Genomic DNA, 17,383 nt, shown 5'->3' with positions numbered 1-17,383 from the left:
AACATTTTTTTCTGATTTCGGCTATCTTGGCCCAATGATCTAGAACAGCTAGGTCCAGTTTAGTACAGTCCTGTTAAAAAAAAGATACAGAATTTTTTCGGAATCAAACAGGCTATATTCTTATTAATAGTTTAGCGCTTAACTAGGCTACTCAACTAATTTTCATCTCTAACTCTAACTAAAACTCATTGTAACCTTAAATCATCAACTACAAATTATTTAGAACTAAATTACTTTAACATCAACAATGAAAATAGGCAGCTTCATAACTACACAATCATACGTATAAGGTTATGCCGGCAACCTGTTGCTCAAGAAGTATTTCTTGCGGGAAGGTTGGTATTGATTTCCCTCCCAGCTGACCCATTTGCAGGCGCGCGCGGCGGCGACAGCAGTAGCTGTTCTGTAAACCCATATTTCACCCCTCTTGGTGGAAGGGAGCGTAAATATTACAGTCCTCCTCGAATTACACCCAGAGGAGATCCCTTTGTGTTTATTGTTTTGTGTATAGTCTATAAATCAACATTTTATGAATGTTGGTGTTCCGAATGTCACTCAACACACATACCTTCTCGGTGACCATCTAATATCAAATGCGAAATAAATTTCCAAAAACATCTTAGAACAAGATTGTTAGGGAACTATTTAGGCAAAGGGGTTTTCACTTGTATTGCAATGTGTATGCTATTTTTTAAGACCTTAAGACTTGGTGTAAGACTTGTAGGCGTCCCTAAAATTATGTATTCGTGCTTACAGGTAAAAAACATCAAAAACACGTTTTTCTTACGTACTGTTTCGTCTATATTCACACATACATGTTCATGTAACGTCTGACAAAAAAAAAATAAAATTCGTTAACTATGATACCAAATCTGAAATTCTGTTTGATCTAGATCATATCGGTTTCAATTCTTTAGCTTCATTTGGCTCTTGCTTTGTATCTTGCTACAATTCTATAATACATAACTTTTCTGTTGTAAGAGTAGAACATTAAGCGTAACAATAGGCCTATTAGTTTTTAGCCGTTTTTGACGAATTTAAAGATCTGTGGTTTTTATCTATATAAAAATAAACGACATTATAATAGTTATCCATACATAAAAATCATAAAATAATAGTTTATTATAAGAATCTTCCCTAAAAGCCCACATTTATAGAATCATGTGCCCAAAATACGTTATGACTCCCCTTTGAAAGAATCATTTCGTTCAAAAAATATATGCAAAAAGATTTCATCATAATTGAAAATTTCTTTATGTATTACTTTGCACCATATTCTCCTTTTGTACACCAACAGTGCTAGTCTTCATCGGCCCAGACATAGCAAATAATAGCCAAGTATATAACTGTCCTAGATTGCAATACTGTAGGTGGTACGAAACAATCCCCTCAAACATAAACCAAATGCAATGTAAACAGCACAAGAGCAATCGATGTGAACAAGTCCTTAACACCACTGGAATTGTTTGGGAATTGGACGTTAAAGGGATCACATGGCAACAGGAGAGGTGTAATGAAAAGGCCATGTAACAAGCTGGTAATAGCGGATCACTCAAATACCGGAAGTGGTCCCGGAAGTGAATCGATAGGAGGCTGACAAAGTCCCACGGCTCAACAGGTGACGTCATGGTTGCCATGACAACAGACATAGACACGGACGCGAGGTAACTGGCCTTTAGCCTCTCGCATATAGCATTCTGTAACAATAACAAGTGTAATGCATCTAGCCTTGTATCATAGCCTTCTCTAGTATTAGAGGTGGCTGTGTTTATACCCTTTTATACCACTCTATACAGTACTACCTACAGAACGTCGAGAAAACAATGAAAATGTAAAAAACATTTAGAGGGTGATCTTATACTGATAAAAAGTATATCATATGTGTTGTAGCATTGACTAATATGCTATTTTCAGTGGTTGTAGTAAAGGGTTATTTTCACTAAGGTTAAAAAAAAATTCACGCATTTAATTATTTATTGACGACTCGACGACTGAGTAATGATGTAAAACGTAGGTGGGCTTACTGCCATGGATATTCCCCTTATATTGAATATTTTTATGGATGAATATTTTAAATCTTAAAAAAACATTTCCTTGGGCTATGGTTTTATGAAGAAAATACGTTTTTTTGAGAAGTATGTTTTTTAAAGTAAATACCGTTAGCATATCGGAAGTATTATTATTATTATTATTACTACTACCATTTAATATACGAACCTTGGGGCGTGTCTTTATCCAAATATTAATAAAGAATTATTATAAAGCTAAGCAAGTCTCATTGTGAATTTGTGTTAAGCCTCGTTCCCATGACGCGTGGCAGGGCGATACCATGGATCGGATGTCCTTGATCATAAGGGCTCGTATGAATACGAATACGCATCGTGGGAACATCACGTCCGTGGTCCATGTAGCGGTGGTTTATTTATTTCCGGATCGTTCCGGTTTATCCAAGTCGTTAAACTCATGAAACATCAAAGGGCATTGGCTTGCGTTTTGGAGGAGGGGGGGGGGTGCACTCTGAAATGTTCTCTTTCTTCTAGCCATCAGTGGATCTTGAAATTTACAAACCAACATGCGTAGTGAGAACAGTGTCCGCAAAGGGTCGCAAATTCAACGATCCGTTCACTAATCAAGGACATTCGTGGTATCTTCCTACCACGCGTCGTGGGGAGGCTTAATAATTGGTGGCGCAAATTTCTCATGGTAACAGCGTTAATTCTATTTTGACTTCTATGTTAAAATTTAGATTCAATCGACCCCACAATAGCTGTACAATGTGTAATTGTTGATATACTTATTGTTTTGTCGTTGCAGGTATTATTACGTCTACCGGGCGTATGATCGGGGAGCGTCTGAGCGCATCCGGTACAAGACTTGACACCGGCAGCCCAGTGGCCTACGTGTCGGGCGGCAACCGCAGCAGCAACGAGTCGCTCAAGCCCAGCAGGGCGCTCAAGTCCGTGTCTCGACAAAGCCTGCTGGACATAGTCAGCTCCAGGCTCGGCGTCGGCAGGAGCAAACAGCACCAAGTCCAGGTAAGCAATTAGAATTATTACAAGTTGTACTTGTCAAGCAACGTCAAGTCCAGGTGAGCAATCAGAACAATTACAAGCTCTACCAAGCAAACAGGGTCAGGTCTAGATAACCAAATATAAGACAAGCACTTGAGCAAAAGTGCCAGTTCCGCCGGAATGTAAAGGTCAGGTCCAGATGGCCTAGACCTGCAATACAGCAAATGGTATCAGGTTTATGTGCGCACCCAAAATAGTTATTAGCTCATTGAGCAATCGGTAGCAGGTCCATTGGAATCAAGGACTTATGAAATTAACTGCTTAAGAGTCCATGAAGGATAGCGCCATATTGGATGATTTTAAACAACTGCTGAAGAGTTATTAACAATCCAAAAATATTTTTTCAAACGCCAAAGTGATGATATTTTAATTATCTAGTACACTTTGGGATTATAAATTGTCTTTGTAGTTTTTTTTTTTAATTGTGCTATGAGCTATAACGTCTAGGCTCCAAGTACTCTTAAGGGAGCAACCAATTAAATTATCAGCTTTGAGAAGCCCCATCAATTAAACAGAAACATATCATGTTAGCCAGCAATTCAATGTCTAGGAGAGGGACGGGTTTTATCCCCGGCATAACAAAAGAAAATTTGACAGCTATGAACAGATTTTTTGGTTTATTTCATATAAAATTCTACTAGTGTAGACAGTAAAAAAAGGAACAGATATGTGACAAAAACACTATGGCCAGTTTTAGAAACAATTCTCGTGCCATAACAGACATTTTTAAGAGACAGAATAAGTTCCAACAAGCAGCTGCCAGTGACGAAAAGCCTACCAGCCAGACATAAGAAAGCAATCCCCTTTAGCTTAAAAATGTTTATAGACTGCAATTGTTTTTTGATGACCAGGTGCTCTTTCTTATTGGATGATAATCTAACCTTGTACTGTACAAATTATATATTTGTCTCTAGTGTGACTTATCAAAGGTCAAGGTGTTGGATGGAAGTGAATATGCGAAGGCAAAATACTAAATGTAGAATTCAAAACTAACAGATATAATACATAACATTTATTGTTAAGATGACTGTTGGACAATGCAATATTTAGTAAATTATGAAGTAATTAAGTGAATTGTGTTGTTTGATTTTATATTGACATGCTAGATTCAGATAGATAGAACGTCAACTTCGGATTGCTTGTTATTTGGACCAGTTTGTTAGTATGAACTCTATATTTCTGCTACTGTATTTTACGAAATATTAATAAACAAGGCATAGAAAAAATATATCATGGATTTTTCCTTGTTCCAATTTAGTTGTAGTCAATTTTGTACGACTATAGAACGCACATTAGGGAGGTTATTATGGGTCAAACAGTCATAATCCTATGGGCATAACTGACCTCTTACTGCATTAATTAACCCAGTGGCCTATGTCCTACTAATTATACAGGCCCATAATTCATGTGCATATGCCGTTCATATTATCCTCGTAATAAACAGTCCTACAATGTCCTGATTACAGTGAAATTACTTTTTCGAAACTAATATCATGAAGTCTGGTTGCAGAATAATAAAACAACAAACAATACAAAGCTGTAAACTGTAGAGAAATACATAGTTCTTTGAGGTGGAAAATGTTACCACTCATTATACTTACACTTAATTTACATTTGACTATTAAAATATTAATTTATCTTTCTTGCTGTTCATATGTTCAGCTGTTTTTTGTTAATATATATTTTGTAAACACATTTCAATTACATTCTGTTGTTCAACAAAACTAGACCACTATTATCTTTCTTTTTAAAATACACTTTTTACTATTCCATTTACCAACAACCTGCGTTCTGCCAAAATTATATTTAACTATAACGTCCTCCTCCGGGATAGAAGTGCCGGCGGATCCGGCGTCCGGCGGTTTCGCCGGTAAGTGTGTCCCTGGCCGAGGAAAACTCAATAATAGTCCTGATGGCGAGTGCAGCGGTATTGACAATGGTAATTCTCCTCTAACACTTAATAAAAATGTTGTAGAAATATCTTTCATCCATTACACATTAAGTCCCGAATACACTTTTCTAGTGCATAATATTTCCAGGGATGATTCTCATCTAACACCCAATTTGGTTAAATACTTCTCGCATCACCTAATGTGATATATTTTTGACGGTTCTCATCCAAAACTAGGAAATATTCAGAAAACCATTCTTAAAATGTATCTGTCACCAAGATACTTCTCCAATTACTTTATGTTCCATAAACCAACTAATACTGAATATTTTCCAGGCATACATCCCTCCCAAGATGTTTTCTCTGATGGAATTTAATTTTTACTTCTTCTCTTCTAACACCTAACTATGTTTCAGAGATACTTTTCCTCCTCGCGAGACTCCTTGTCCGCCGCATACATCAACCGAGCAGCAGTCTCGTCGGCCTCAGAGCTCGACCTCAGTCGTAAGGTTCGCCGGCGCGACCTCCGAGGTCGCCTCAAACTCCCTGCCTCCGTGGCACAGACCGAGACCTCCCGGTGGACTGGCGGCCCCAGGAACTCCTCCGGGAACATCAACGGCACGGTGACGTCCACCGAGACCCGTTACAACACCCGGCGCCCACCCAGGGTACGGACCAATCACAAGTGGTCTTTCGTGTTCGACCCCGCTGGTCGTCTCTGCTACTACTGGTCTATGGTCGTGTCTCTCGCCTTCCTCTACAACTTCTGGGTCATCATCTACAGGTTCGCCTTCCAGGAAATTAATAGTAAGTTGTGTTTATGATGTTTTAATGGATAGATTGGATAATTATTGTATTTATTAGTTTGATATTAATAGTTAAGTTAAATACCTTATTCAATGGGGTAGCCATGAAAACATAACTACACTATCTTCCACGAGAGTCTGCATTTGGCGGCAGCCAATAACAAGACTGGACCAGCTCGACGTCGCAACATCACCCGTTCACTAATTTTTGACGCTTACTAATTAAAATGTACTAAACAATGTTTTAAACCAACTACTATTAGATTTGGCAACACTGCGCGGCCCTCATTGGCTCTTTCGAAGTCACGTGGTAAATAGGCTCCTCCCTCAACTGCAGACTCTCGAGGACCATACTGTAGTTGATCTACACTTGTCTCATGGCTAAGCAAAGGCAAATGCCCAGATATGCCTATCCCACAAACACGACAGCTTTTAACCTAGAAAATTTGCAATGGTTAACATGCTGTCCTTTGCTTGATCACTATGTGTATTGTTAAAAGGGATAAATAATAGTAGGCTATTTCGTTTCACTGAATATGAGATCAATATGTTGTTGCAGAGTTTTTTATCAGTCAGTAGTTATGTCATAATCATGCCAATGTTATAATTATTCAGGTTAAAGTCGTTACTTTACTAAATTTATGATCCATTATATGTTTTTGAATAATGTTTTCAAACCAAAAGATGTAAATCACGGTGAAAGTATTTTGAAAGAAAATTTATCTCATAAACACATGAACTATACACTCCAGCTTAATTTTAATTACACGAGATATGTGTAGTGCAATTCCATGTTCATCTAAAAGAACATAAAAAATTGCTTTCAGAGAAAGTTATCCAAGTGTGAAAAAGGTGTTGGACCTATCGAGGTGGAAAATTCCAATTACAATTTTAACACCATGAAAACGTGAAAAGAGATTCCGCAACATATTTTCGTGCTTTCTCCGCTCTTTCGCTCATCAAAGTTCATAACTTCATTAGTGCTCACAAAGCCCGGCCTCTACAGCTGTGGGGAGAGTGGAGACTCCGAGAGATGTAAGTGGGAGGTTTCAGAGGCTCATCAACTAGTGACGTCATCAGCCTTTGATAATCCTACTAATCTCCGCGCGCCTTTAGTACTTTTCACCAAAGCTTCTAACATCATAGTTGATATAAATAGATTTACTTTCAATGGCATTTTCTTCACACAGCATAGCCAAATAGTAAAGCCAAGTCTAGTTATGTAGCAGTAGATAAGTAAAAACGGTTAAAAATAATAAAATTTACAAATTAAAATAATTTGTATAGATTATAGCAGCTTCCAGGCGCGCGTTGCTGCGCAAAATATTTTTACTCTGCTTTGTATTTTTAAGATTTTTATCTTCTACACAGTATCCACCTAACCACTGTCAGATTCAAAGTGATTGGTTGCTGAGTGCCCCATTCAATAGTCGGGCCAACCACTGAACCGCTGGCGACCAGACTCATCGGATTGATGTTTGTGGCATGATTAAAGTGATATGACCAGCCTTGATATTACTTCACTTCAACGCATACCATGTTGGCTATCGGGATTAAAATAGAACTCCTTGTTGTGATAAACATTCTTCATTAAGCCTGAGACATACTTTGTGTACTGTTTTTTTTTCGTTTTGTGTATGTGGCAATTAAGAAATTATTCAAAGGAAAAAATAACTGCAAACTTTCCAAAAATTGTATCTATCGTATTTTTTTTATTTTTATGTCAACCCAACAGAAGTTCATATTGATTTCCTGTAAAAGATGCACGTTTAGTTTTTTTTTTGTAACGAATAATATATTACCTTAATTTTCTCTTCTAAGTAAAAAAAAAACATATATATTATTTTAATTTGAAGCAGGAAAAATGTATGGGTTCTAGGTTGATAATAAAGCCCCTGACATTTAAGCGTTGCTTCTTAAATTAAACATATCGGTAGAAACATTAAAGCAATGATAAAGTAATATTTATTTTCAAATATAAACCATTGACAAATAATTAAGTGTAATAGAACAATGAAAGTCAAAACAAACAGATTTCCCGATATTCCGGTATACGATTCGATATATGTTTGTGAGATTGTAGTTGTGGTTTCCCAATATCATGCCAGCCTCGGATTGTGTCAAGTACATCAGCCACAGTTTGAAACAGCTAGGTAATTGTTCAAATATAATAATTACAATTGTTTAGACATTTATTTTCTATTACAAGATCTTTTTATGATAAACCTTTAGCTCGTTTAACTTGTACGATGTATTGTAGTTTATTTTCGAAAAATCTTTATATCTCATAACTATTCAAACTGGGCATAGTTTTTAAATTATAGTTGTATATTCTTACAGGTATAAAACAATATTGTAATTCTACATATAATTTATAAACACGTTTAGTATTAAATAGAATACTAATAACAGTTTGCAATTGTATAACCTGTAGAGACAGTTAACAGGTAAATAGTTTATGAAACAAATATATTTTATAACATATTGTATGAATAGCAAACACCACCAAAAATTATCCACCATAATGCAACTATATCGCCCTTTATTTCACAGTTTTGACTACAAATGCTATGAGTAATATTTTTTCCGCCCGAAAACAAATTTGGTTGTTTGCGTTTCTTTTGAAACTAGGAGAAAATAATGTTTCATCTTAGTAAAATTAAATGATTTAGGCTTGATTTGTGATGAACAGTTGAAAAAGATTTGGGAATATAAGTATATGTATACTTTTCTACAATATGTCTATAAACAATTCAAAATATCTTAGAGGAAATTATAGTAATATAATAAAAGCATCGACAACAAATATATCAAGACATTTTATTAAAAGTCGAATATGTGTGAACACTTATTAAGGATACTCAAAGTTTACTTATCTATCCATAAGTTTACGCTTTTTTACTAATTATAGTAATTATAGTATCAGGAAGGTTTTCTGAAAAGTACTAAAGGTGACTTAATATTTGGCTATGCTGTGTGAAAAAAGGCCATTGAAAGTAAATCTATTTATGTCAACTATGATGTCAGAAGCTTTGGTGAAAAGTACTAAAGGCGCGGGGAGATTAGCGGGATTATCAAAGGCTGATGACGTCACTAGTTGATGAGCCTCTGAAACCTCCCACTTACATCTCTCGGAGTCTCCACTCTCCCCGCAGCTGTAGAGGCCCGGCTTTGTGAGCACTAATGAAGTTATGAACTTTGATGAGCGAAAGAGCGGAGAAAGTATATGAAAACTAAAAGAGCTTTGCAGTGTTTCTGCTTTTACGTTTTGATGGTGTTAAAATTGCGATTGGAATTTTCCACGTCAATTGGTTAGAAACAATTTTCTACCTTAGATAACTTGCTCTTTACCATCAAGATTATTTGATTTTATATCATTACAACAAAAGAATGGGGAATGCTATGAAACCTAAAAGTATTCTATATATAGTAGGTCATGACTCACGATTTGTATGATTAACTGAAACTGTAATGCACATTTTGTTGAAAATGTTATCTGGGAACAGTATTGCTTTTTACTTAAGTTCTTTGCTAGCTCTTTTTCAGCCTCCTAAATTTTCATGTTGAAAAATTGATGTTCATATATAAAATCAATTTCAATATTGTAAGTTAGTACAACATATTAAATATTACTATACAACAATTTTTAGGATAAATAAATGATAGTGATTGAATCCTATAACAAATAGTAAATGTTTATACAAAATGTAACAGATTTCTTTACTTTTTATTTCTTGAAATAGTTTTCACATTTCAAGTTTAGTTTTAGAAGAAAACAATATAGTATAATTTGTTTAAAATTCGTGCGATGAGCTATAACCGGTAGGCTGAATTTAGCTGTAAAAACAGTATGGTGAAGAACAATTTAAAAATAATACAATGGTTGACCAAATCCGTAGAAGTATTTTGCAATAAATTGTAACCGATTTAGTATTATTTTTTTTATTATCTGAATGATTTGTAACGAATCAGGATAACTATTTAAATGTGTGATTAGAATTCACATTACCTTAGGGTAGTTCATTACAACAAAATGAGGCAAACACATGTATATAAATAACTGTGTAACGATGTATTCCATAACCAAACGAGCTAGAGATGAATATAAATGTCCATAAATAGGTTCTCTTGAAAATGAGGGTGGCCAAAAGTCATCAAACGCTTAAATTGTCACAGAGCTTTGGCGTCAACGTGGTTCTTTGATGAGTCTACTTCAAACGAAGCTGTATACCCATACTCCGTCCAGAAATTGTAGGGTACTTACTACCGTGTTGCCAGGATTAAATAAAATACCATTTGTGAAAAAAATTCCTTGCAAATTCAAGGCAAATTTAAGAACAATTTTACTATGGTAAATTTTATAACGAAAAGGGTCCTCTTTAATCTTAACTGGTTTCATTGAAAATCATATCGAATATAATTAAACAGATTTAATAGGATCATTGTAGTCAATGTGAATTTCGTTGGCAGGTATAGGCTGACCTTTTTAAAAGTTACATTTTGCTATTTATCTATTCGTTATGAACGGTATTTGCATTTGATGAGATTATACACGATACATTGTTGAGCTTCACCCAATACACTGCTAATGTATGTGATGAATAAATTTAAATAATTTTCATTGAATCTGATTTAGGATTTTGTGTGAAATACGTACAAACATTTAAAAAATATTTCTGTATAAACATTGTTATAACATTGTTGTATGAATATAAATTATGTGAATAATTACCAAAATTGAAAACCTACAAAGGTAAACAGTAGAATTACATCATTAACATTACAATTCAACAATCAACTAATTACTTTGAAATGTGGTATTCATTTCAACCGTAATGCAAGTTTGATCGTGCTACTTTGGTTAACCACAAACCATACGCACAACCCTGTTCCTACAACACTAGGTTTGACTAAAACAGGGTAAAATTTTAACTAACCGATAAATAACAATTAATGAGTGTTAATTAGGTTTCACGTGGTAAAGTGAAACAATGGATGGTTTATTTATGGAACACAGCAGTAATTTATTTAATTTAAATTGGGCAAATTTAAAACATTATTTTATTAGAGCATAAAAATAATAGGAAATGCAATATTGGTTTTAAAAAACTTTTTTAAATGAATAATTTTGGCAGGGAAACTTTCATCCATCATTATAATTTAATTTGTTTTGCTACCATTTAACTTAATTATGTAGGAACAAGGATTTATATTAAAATAGTAAAAGTGCTCTAAATGTATTGGTAGGGTTAAAACATAAACATTTTTTATTGAGTCTTATTTTGCAAATATGACTCACAATTAAGAGTATAGGAGTCTTTACAGAAGCCTATAAAAAACAACAACAAAACGTCTAAAGAATTAAATATTTTCTTCCACGTTAAAATAGCTCGATAAAACTTGTGCAATTCGTTGACATGTTGTCAGGTTAGGTTTGGCACTTCTCCTACTACTACCTTAATTTAACGTGTTTTATAAATTAATAATAGAATCGTTTTGACCAGCTTTTAACTTCCAAAATGCTAATGTTCTTATTTATGAATGTACAAGTTAAAGCAATTGATATTTCAGGCGATCAGTAATGATTGTCTTAAATAGTTCATTGCCACATGCTAGATTCGCATTTTAAACGGATCCGTGACCAATAAATAACATATTACTTAATTACAGCATGTACTAGTGCTATGGGCAACGGCAAACAGTACAGCTCCAAGCAGAATGTTCTACAAATCAGTGTCTAGTTTATGTTGGAATGAGATAATGTGACTAGCACGGATGGTCAAATTACTTTGATCAGGCACAAACTCTGATGAGCTCATGTGGCCAGAATGATTTGCTGGTTGGTCAACCTATCTGATGACTTAAATTAATGAGCTTTCTGCGACAGGAAAGCGTAGGCCTATTATAAACTCTAACACATCGTCGACAACCTCTATATAAAAGAGTGGCCTTTCATTTTATAACTGATTTCCTCGAAAACCCGAAATGTCCAATAAATACGAGAAGTGTTTAAAAGAAATGCAATTGGTTTCCCAGCATTTTAGTTTTTGATTGTATCAATAACTAAAAAATTGCGACTCATGACTTTTTCTGGGATTTTAATATGGAAAGCTTAGGCCTACTATACAGTGACAAAATACGATCACAGCTACAAACCTAATCATAGTATTAAAGCTCACAATGAATATCATACTTCATTAAAAAATGTTAATCTTATCTTATACATCCTTGAATGGATATGTCAAAATAATTTAAATATTTCCCTGGTTTGAACAATTGAATCCTTGTACTCCCCCATTTGGACTGTACGCCATTCTTTTCTCAGTTTTCCTTTAGTATGAACAGTGGGGAGTTTTGCTATTTCTTAGCTTACTAAAATATATTCGTAAATTTATTTTGCTATCTATTATCCTAAATTATCATTTACAAACCAGGTAATTTAGTAAATTATATTTATAAAACTGTAGTAATCATATTTAATATTTATTCATAACCACGAACCGTTTGGCAAAAAGTATAAAAAATTAGAATACATTATATTGAAATTTATCATTTACTTTACTCCGGAACGATATATAAATAAACCAAATTAAAATTTATAACCTTAAATGAAAGCTCAGAAACTAAAATGCACTATACCCCTGTGTAAATAATCATAATTAAGTAGGGATGGATTATAAAACATACCTTAAAGTTATAATCCATCCCTACTTACTTAAGTTTAACAAATGAGTGTACAAATATTCTAATTTCTGATAATTGATTTAAAACTAACAGTCGGAATCAGAGCTTTGGAATTGATACAAGATTCTATTCCCTTACAGCTCATTGGGGTGGCACAGATTGATGAGTAAACGATCGGATAATATGAGAGAACGTCCATAAATAGAACATTATCTGTTGAGGACGGTATGATTATCATGATGCACAAACCATCACAGCTTGATGACGTCATTATAAATATGATCACGGTCCTTTGATGATCATACGCTGCATTACGCTTTAAAGCCATCCAAATCAGCAATGGAACGTTGATATTTTTATGTAGTAAACTAGTGCAAACACCAATATCAGATGTGAAAAACAATGTTTATGTCCCAACTTCACATTCTAAGAATTGCTACCATGGAACAGTTTGACAATTTACTTCAGGCTACGTCATAGAGTTACGACATTATTTCATAAAACCCATTGGTGGTATATGAGCTCGGGACTTCAAGGACTAAAGAGCAGTGCTCTACAACTGGACTAGCTCACTCTTGTACATAACAAAATGGTCTGTTACCTAACTCAAAAGTTATCCGATTGCAAACGTTGATAATATTTTATGCAAACTTTCCCTTTTGACGAAACGACAAAACATGTTCACAGAAAGTAAACATTTAATTAGTATCACATGAGGTCATACAGTTAAAAGTCATGTGTGATTAAAAGAATAACAGTAATTGGAATTTAAACGTTGAAATTTGTAACAAATAAGTATTTCTTATACAGTCTACGAACATTTATTGATAAATTGGTTCTATAATTTGCGTGGCTTGTGCTTTTAGACTCAAATTAAATTATTTAGAACGAATTGAAACCGTCAAAGGTCACATGAAAGTCATTAGGACAGCAAAATGAGGGTAGCACTGATTGTTGCTAGGCCAATCTGAGCTTTATAGCTTTTTAGCCGACGGTTATGTAGCAATTCTTTAGACCTGGTTAATACAAATTTTATTTTCCATGACGTTCACGTTTAAGCTTTTTTTAATTTTTTATATTTTGTGTTACTGTTAGGAATTTAAATCATCAGAGGTTTTTATGGCATATTTGTTAAACACGGATTTTCAAGTTGAATCTGCATTTTTTTATTTATAAATGAGATTAATAGCCTAGGACTCTTATACGAGGAGTAAAATTCGCGTAGACAGCAAGAAAAAAACCCCCACCGAAGCAAACTTGCATAGTAGGCGAATTTCCACTAGCCTGCTTGGATTTAAACCAAAGTAATGTCAGACCTTAAAAACCTTAACCTTAAAATGTCAGATTTATTCCTTTTTTAACTGGAACTAGGTGTTTTTTTAGTAATTAGGTTTGCTGCTAAAGGGAGGATAAAAAATTAGTTTTAGTAAAATGGCAATAGCTTAGTACGGAATGAAAAATCTCAAATTTGATTAAAATATCTCTACCACATAACAATTTTACATATATGAGTATTTGGCCATCATTAAACAAACTCTTTTGCCTTACAGGAGACTCGATTCTCGTCTGGTTCTGCCTCGACTACCTCGCAGACCTCCTCTACCTCGTCGACATCATGTTCCACTTCCGCACGGGCTATCTGGAGGACGGAGTGCTACAAACAGACTCGACTAAGCTGAGGCATCACTACATGAACTCCACCACTTTCTACATCGACTGTCTCTGTCTGCTTCCGTTGGACTTCCTCTATCTCTCCATAGGCTTCAACAGCATCCTCCGCTCCTTCCGGCTCGTCAAGATCTACAGGTTCTGGGCCTTCATGGATAGGACCGAGAGACACACGAACTACCCTAACCTCTTCAGATCGACCAGTTTGATCCACTACCTCCTCGTGATCTTCCACTGGAACGGGTGTCTGTTCCACATCGTCTGCAAGAACAACGGGTTTGGCAGCAAGAACTGGGTGTTTATGGACAGTGAGAGTGCTGATGTTGTGAAACAGTACCTCCAGAGCTACTATTGGTGTACTCTCGCCTTGACAACCATCGGGGACCTGCCGCGGCCTCGCAGCAAAGGCGAGTACCTGTTCGTCATCCTCCAACTGCTCTTCGGACTCCTGCTGTTCGCGACGGTCCTGGGTCACGTGGCGAACATTGTCACGAGCGTCAGTGCGGCGAGGAAGGAGTTTCAAGGTAAGATTTTGTAGAATGTATATAGTAAAACATATTTCACAAACCGACATTTATTTTCTTAAATGCATTCAAAGAAAACACTGAGTAGAATAATGAGAATTGTCAAATAATTTCTCAAATAGCACGATCTTATTAACCTATTTTTGCAGTACAATATATTTAATCACATGTCTTACATTTCATGTTCCAAATTTGATAATTTAATATAATTAAAAGGAGTTGAACATCGATCGGAAACATTAAAATTACCTAAAATCAATGATAAATTCATATTCGTTAGTAGTCAATAGGCGTCCAATGTAACCTGACCTGACAAACTCGTGAATGACACAATCATTTTTAACAAATTGCCATAATAATTATCATAGTATAATAAACGGCATATGTATAATCATGTATCCAGCTAAAATTGACATACTGTTAATCGTTTGAATAAATATAGATTATGGAACAAATAATTATTAGAGAGAACATTTTTTTATGATTAAAATACTAATACCCATGTTTGGAGATAGTGTCATTAAAATAAAGGACATAAGGCAGCGTTGTAAATTTTAAATGTCGTAAGAGGTATTTAAATCGCCGCTGACGTTAACGAAACAGGATACTAAAACTACGCCACAAATCACCAGGCAGCGGAGAGGGTAAATTACAGAGCTCTAATTACAAAAGCCGCCAACAGAATACGCTTCCAACACTTCTTAATTATGTTTTATTAGCATTTTGTTGCGTTAAATAGGGTTGTAATTTACCGACTTTAATAAAACTTGTGGAGAATTAAAACGCTTATCTGGCGTTATAAGTTAACGATTGTTCATATTTTTGTTAAAAACTTTTCTCGTAATCTCAATTTTAATTTTAATGTTAGACTATTAATAATTGTAGAGTCATTAATAATATTATATTGTAAAGATATCTTTAGGGATGCTGTGTACTTGTAAATAAAAAAAAAAACATAAAACAAATACTGTATACTCAACTTAATATACATCGAGAACGCTACATAGATCAAAATCAACAAAAATGTTATCAAATTATAAACGGAATTGTTGCAATATTTTTATTCCTCATCTACATATATCTGTCATGGCACAATAATATCGTGTTTGATAGTGTTCAGCTGGTTAGTTTTAAGCTTTTTTGTTTTCATGTTTGCTCAATGAAACATGTAAAACTTGAAGTCCGAACGGATTATAAAATGAACTATGACTCGAATAGTAATAGCAAGAAAATTTTCTTTGTAGTTAGATTACATATAGCTAGGCCAATGTCTTGTTTTCAATCCCCCGAAAGGTTTTTTTCAATTATTAGTTCAAAAATAAATTTTAAGTTTGCATCAAACATGTAGTCAAACAAACTCTCTTAAAATAATAAAAATTCTTAGAAAAATATAACGTCCAAAAATCTATCCTTTTGTTGTATTAATAAAGAAGGGGGTTTTCTCAAGAAACTGTTGAAGAAAAAGTGTATGTTTTTTAGATAATGAGGAAGGGGATGTTGTGAGAGGCAGAATGTAATAAATAACAGATGATTGTGATAAACTGCTCCTGCTTCCCATTGTTTAATTATTCCACGTTAATTATCTATTTGGAGGTTCCGTTCCCCGATGTGCTTTTACTTTCACTCTTAACCAAGTTACCGTCCATAAACATGGTTACACACTGAAACATGACTGAGTTCCCAGACCCCAAAATGGTACGTGGAACTTTTACCAAGATTCTGTGCTCATGAGAGATCTGCAGGTGTTCAAAAAATACAACTGAAAAGTGATTAACATCTTTTATTACCAACTCAATTAAAAATATTAACAAATATGCGCCTTTAAACAACAGCGAAATAATATATACAAATTGGTACAAGGCTTAGAATGTAAATCAATACCAGTGTTAGGCCTAAATCATTTACCAAAACATTTAAAACATTTATGTATATATAAACTTTACCAAAAGTTGAAGTTCAAGTTTAAGTTTAAGGACCAAGCTGGTAACTAGAAGAAAATCCTTACTTTAAGTTAGGTTAGGCCTACTCGGAAAAGGTTTAGGACAATGATAAATTTAAAAATATGAATCTTAAAAGGCAAGAAATTGAAAATATTACATAAAACAGACGTTGAATTGAAATGACCTTACAATGAAATCATTTAAAAATAGTATTTGACCAAAATATCAATAACAAGTTGCGTTTAAAGAAAAACGTTCGAACAACCTTACAGTTCAAAATTACACTCAACATTGACATGAAAATATTTAAATAGCAACATAAGACAATTATACACAAATATACACTAACATCAGAATAGAATTTTAATTTAAACAGTAAGAAATAGAATTTTTAAAATGGCAAAAATTGTGGGGAAGAATTTAGTACTGGCGTGAACCGAAATGAAATTTAGAACAATTGGGCCGAAAGTTTCCCCGTTAGAACAGAAATTTTTAGCCTATTACTAACATAACATGGTACATACACAAAATAATGAAATAACAAGGAAATGTGACACCCTACTAAATACATGAATTCTTGTAGCTTTTAAAAAAAAACTCGTAGACCCGTGATATAAATAATGTATTCTTGTTGACTTTTGTTAGTTCCAGTTCCACAACTCAACTCGCAGCGATAGCGAAATAAAAACATTTAATTTGAAACAGTAAAACACAAGGGGATTATTAGTCTGTAGTTTAGTCCAGAAATAAGAAGTAGGCCTAGTTAGGGAAACACTAAGCTCAATTTGCTAGGCTACAG

The 17,383-nt window shown here is 34.4% G+C and overlaps 1 protein-coding gene across 4 annotated transcripts in view; it reads left to right on the top strand.

The window, feature by feature from the left end:
- Positions 1 to 17,383, top strand: part of LOC128992107 (cyclic nucleotide-gated cation channel alpha-3-like) — a 233,054-nt gene that overhangs the window by 97,965 nt on the left and 117,706 nt on the right. For all 4 annotated transcript variants that reach the window (XM_054415522.1, XM_054415521.1, XM_054415520.1 and 1 more), the window contains exons 2-4: positions 2,815 to 3,035; positions 5,379 to 5,769; positions 14,003 to 14,644. In XM_054415522.1, coding sequence (XP_054271497.1) covers positions 2,815 to 3,035; positions 5,379 to 5,769; positions 14,003 to 14,644 — 1,254 coding nt within the window. The remainder of the gene's footprint in view (positions 1 to 2,814; positions 3,036 to 5,378; positions 5,770 to 14,002; positions 14,645 to 17,383) is intronic.

The sequence above is a fragment of the Macrosteles quadrilineatus genome, unplaced genomic scaffold (assembly GCF_028750875.1).
Source record: "Macrosteles quadrilineatus isolate MER2022 unplaced genomic scaffold, UCM_ALF_1.0 Scaffold_4__1_contigs__length_99947679, whole genome shotgun sequence".
In the NCBI taxonomy this organism is placed as follows: domain Eukaryota; kingdom Metazoa; phylum Arthropoda; class Insecta; order Hemiptera; family Cicadellidae; genus Macrosteles; species Macrosteles quadrilineatus.
Note: the sequence above shows the minus strand (reverse complement) of the source record. Positions and strands in the feature narration are given on the sequence as shown.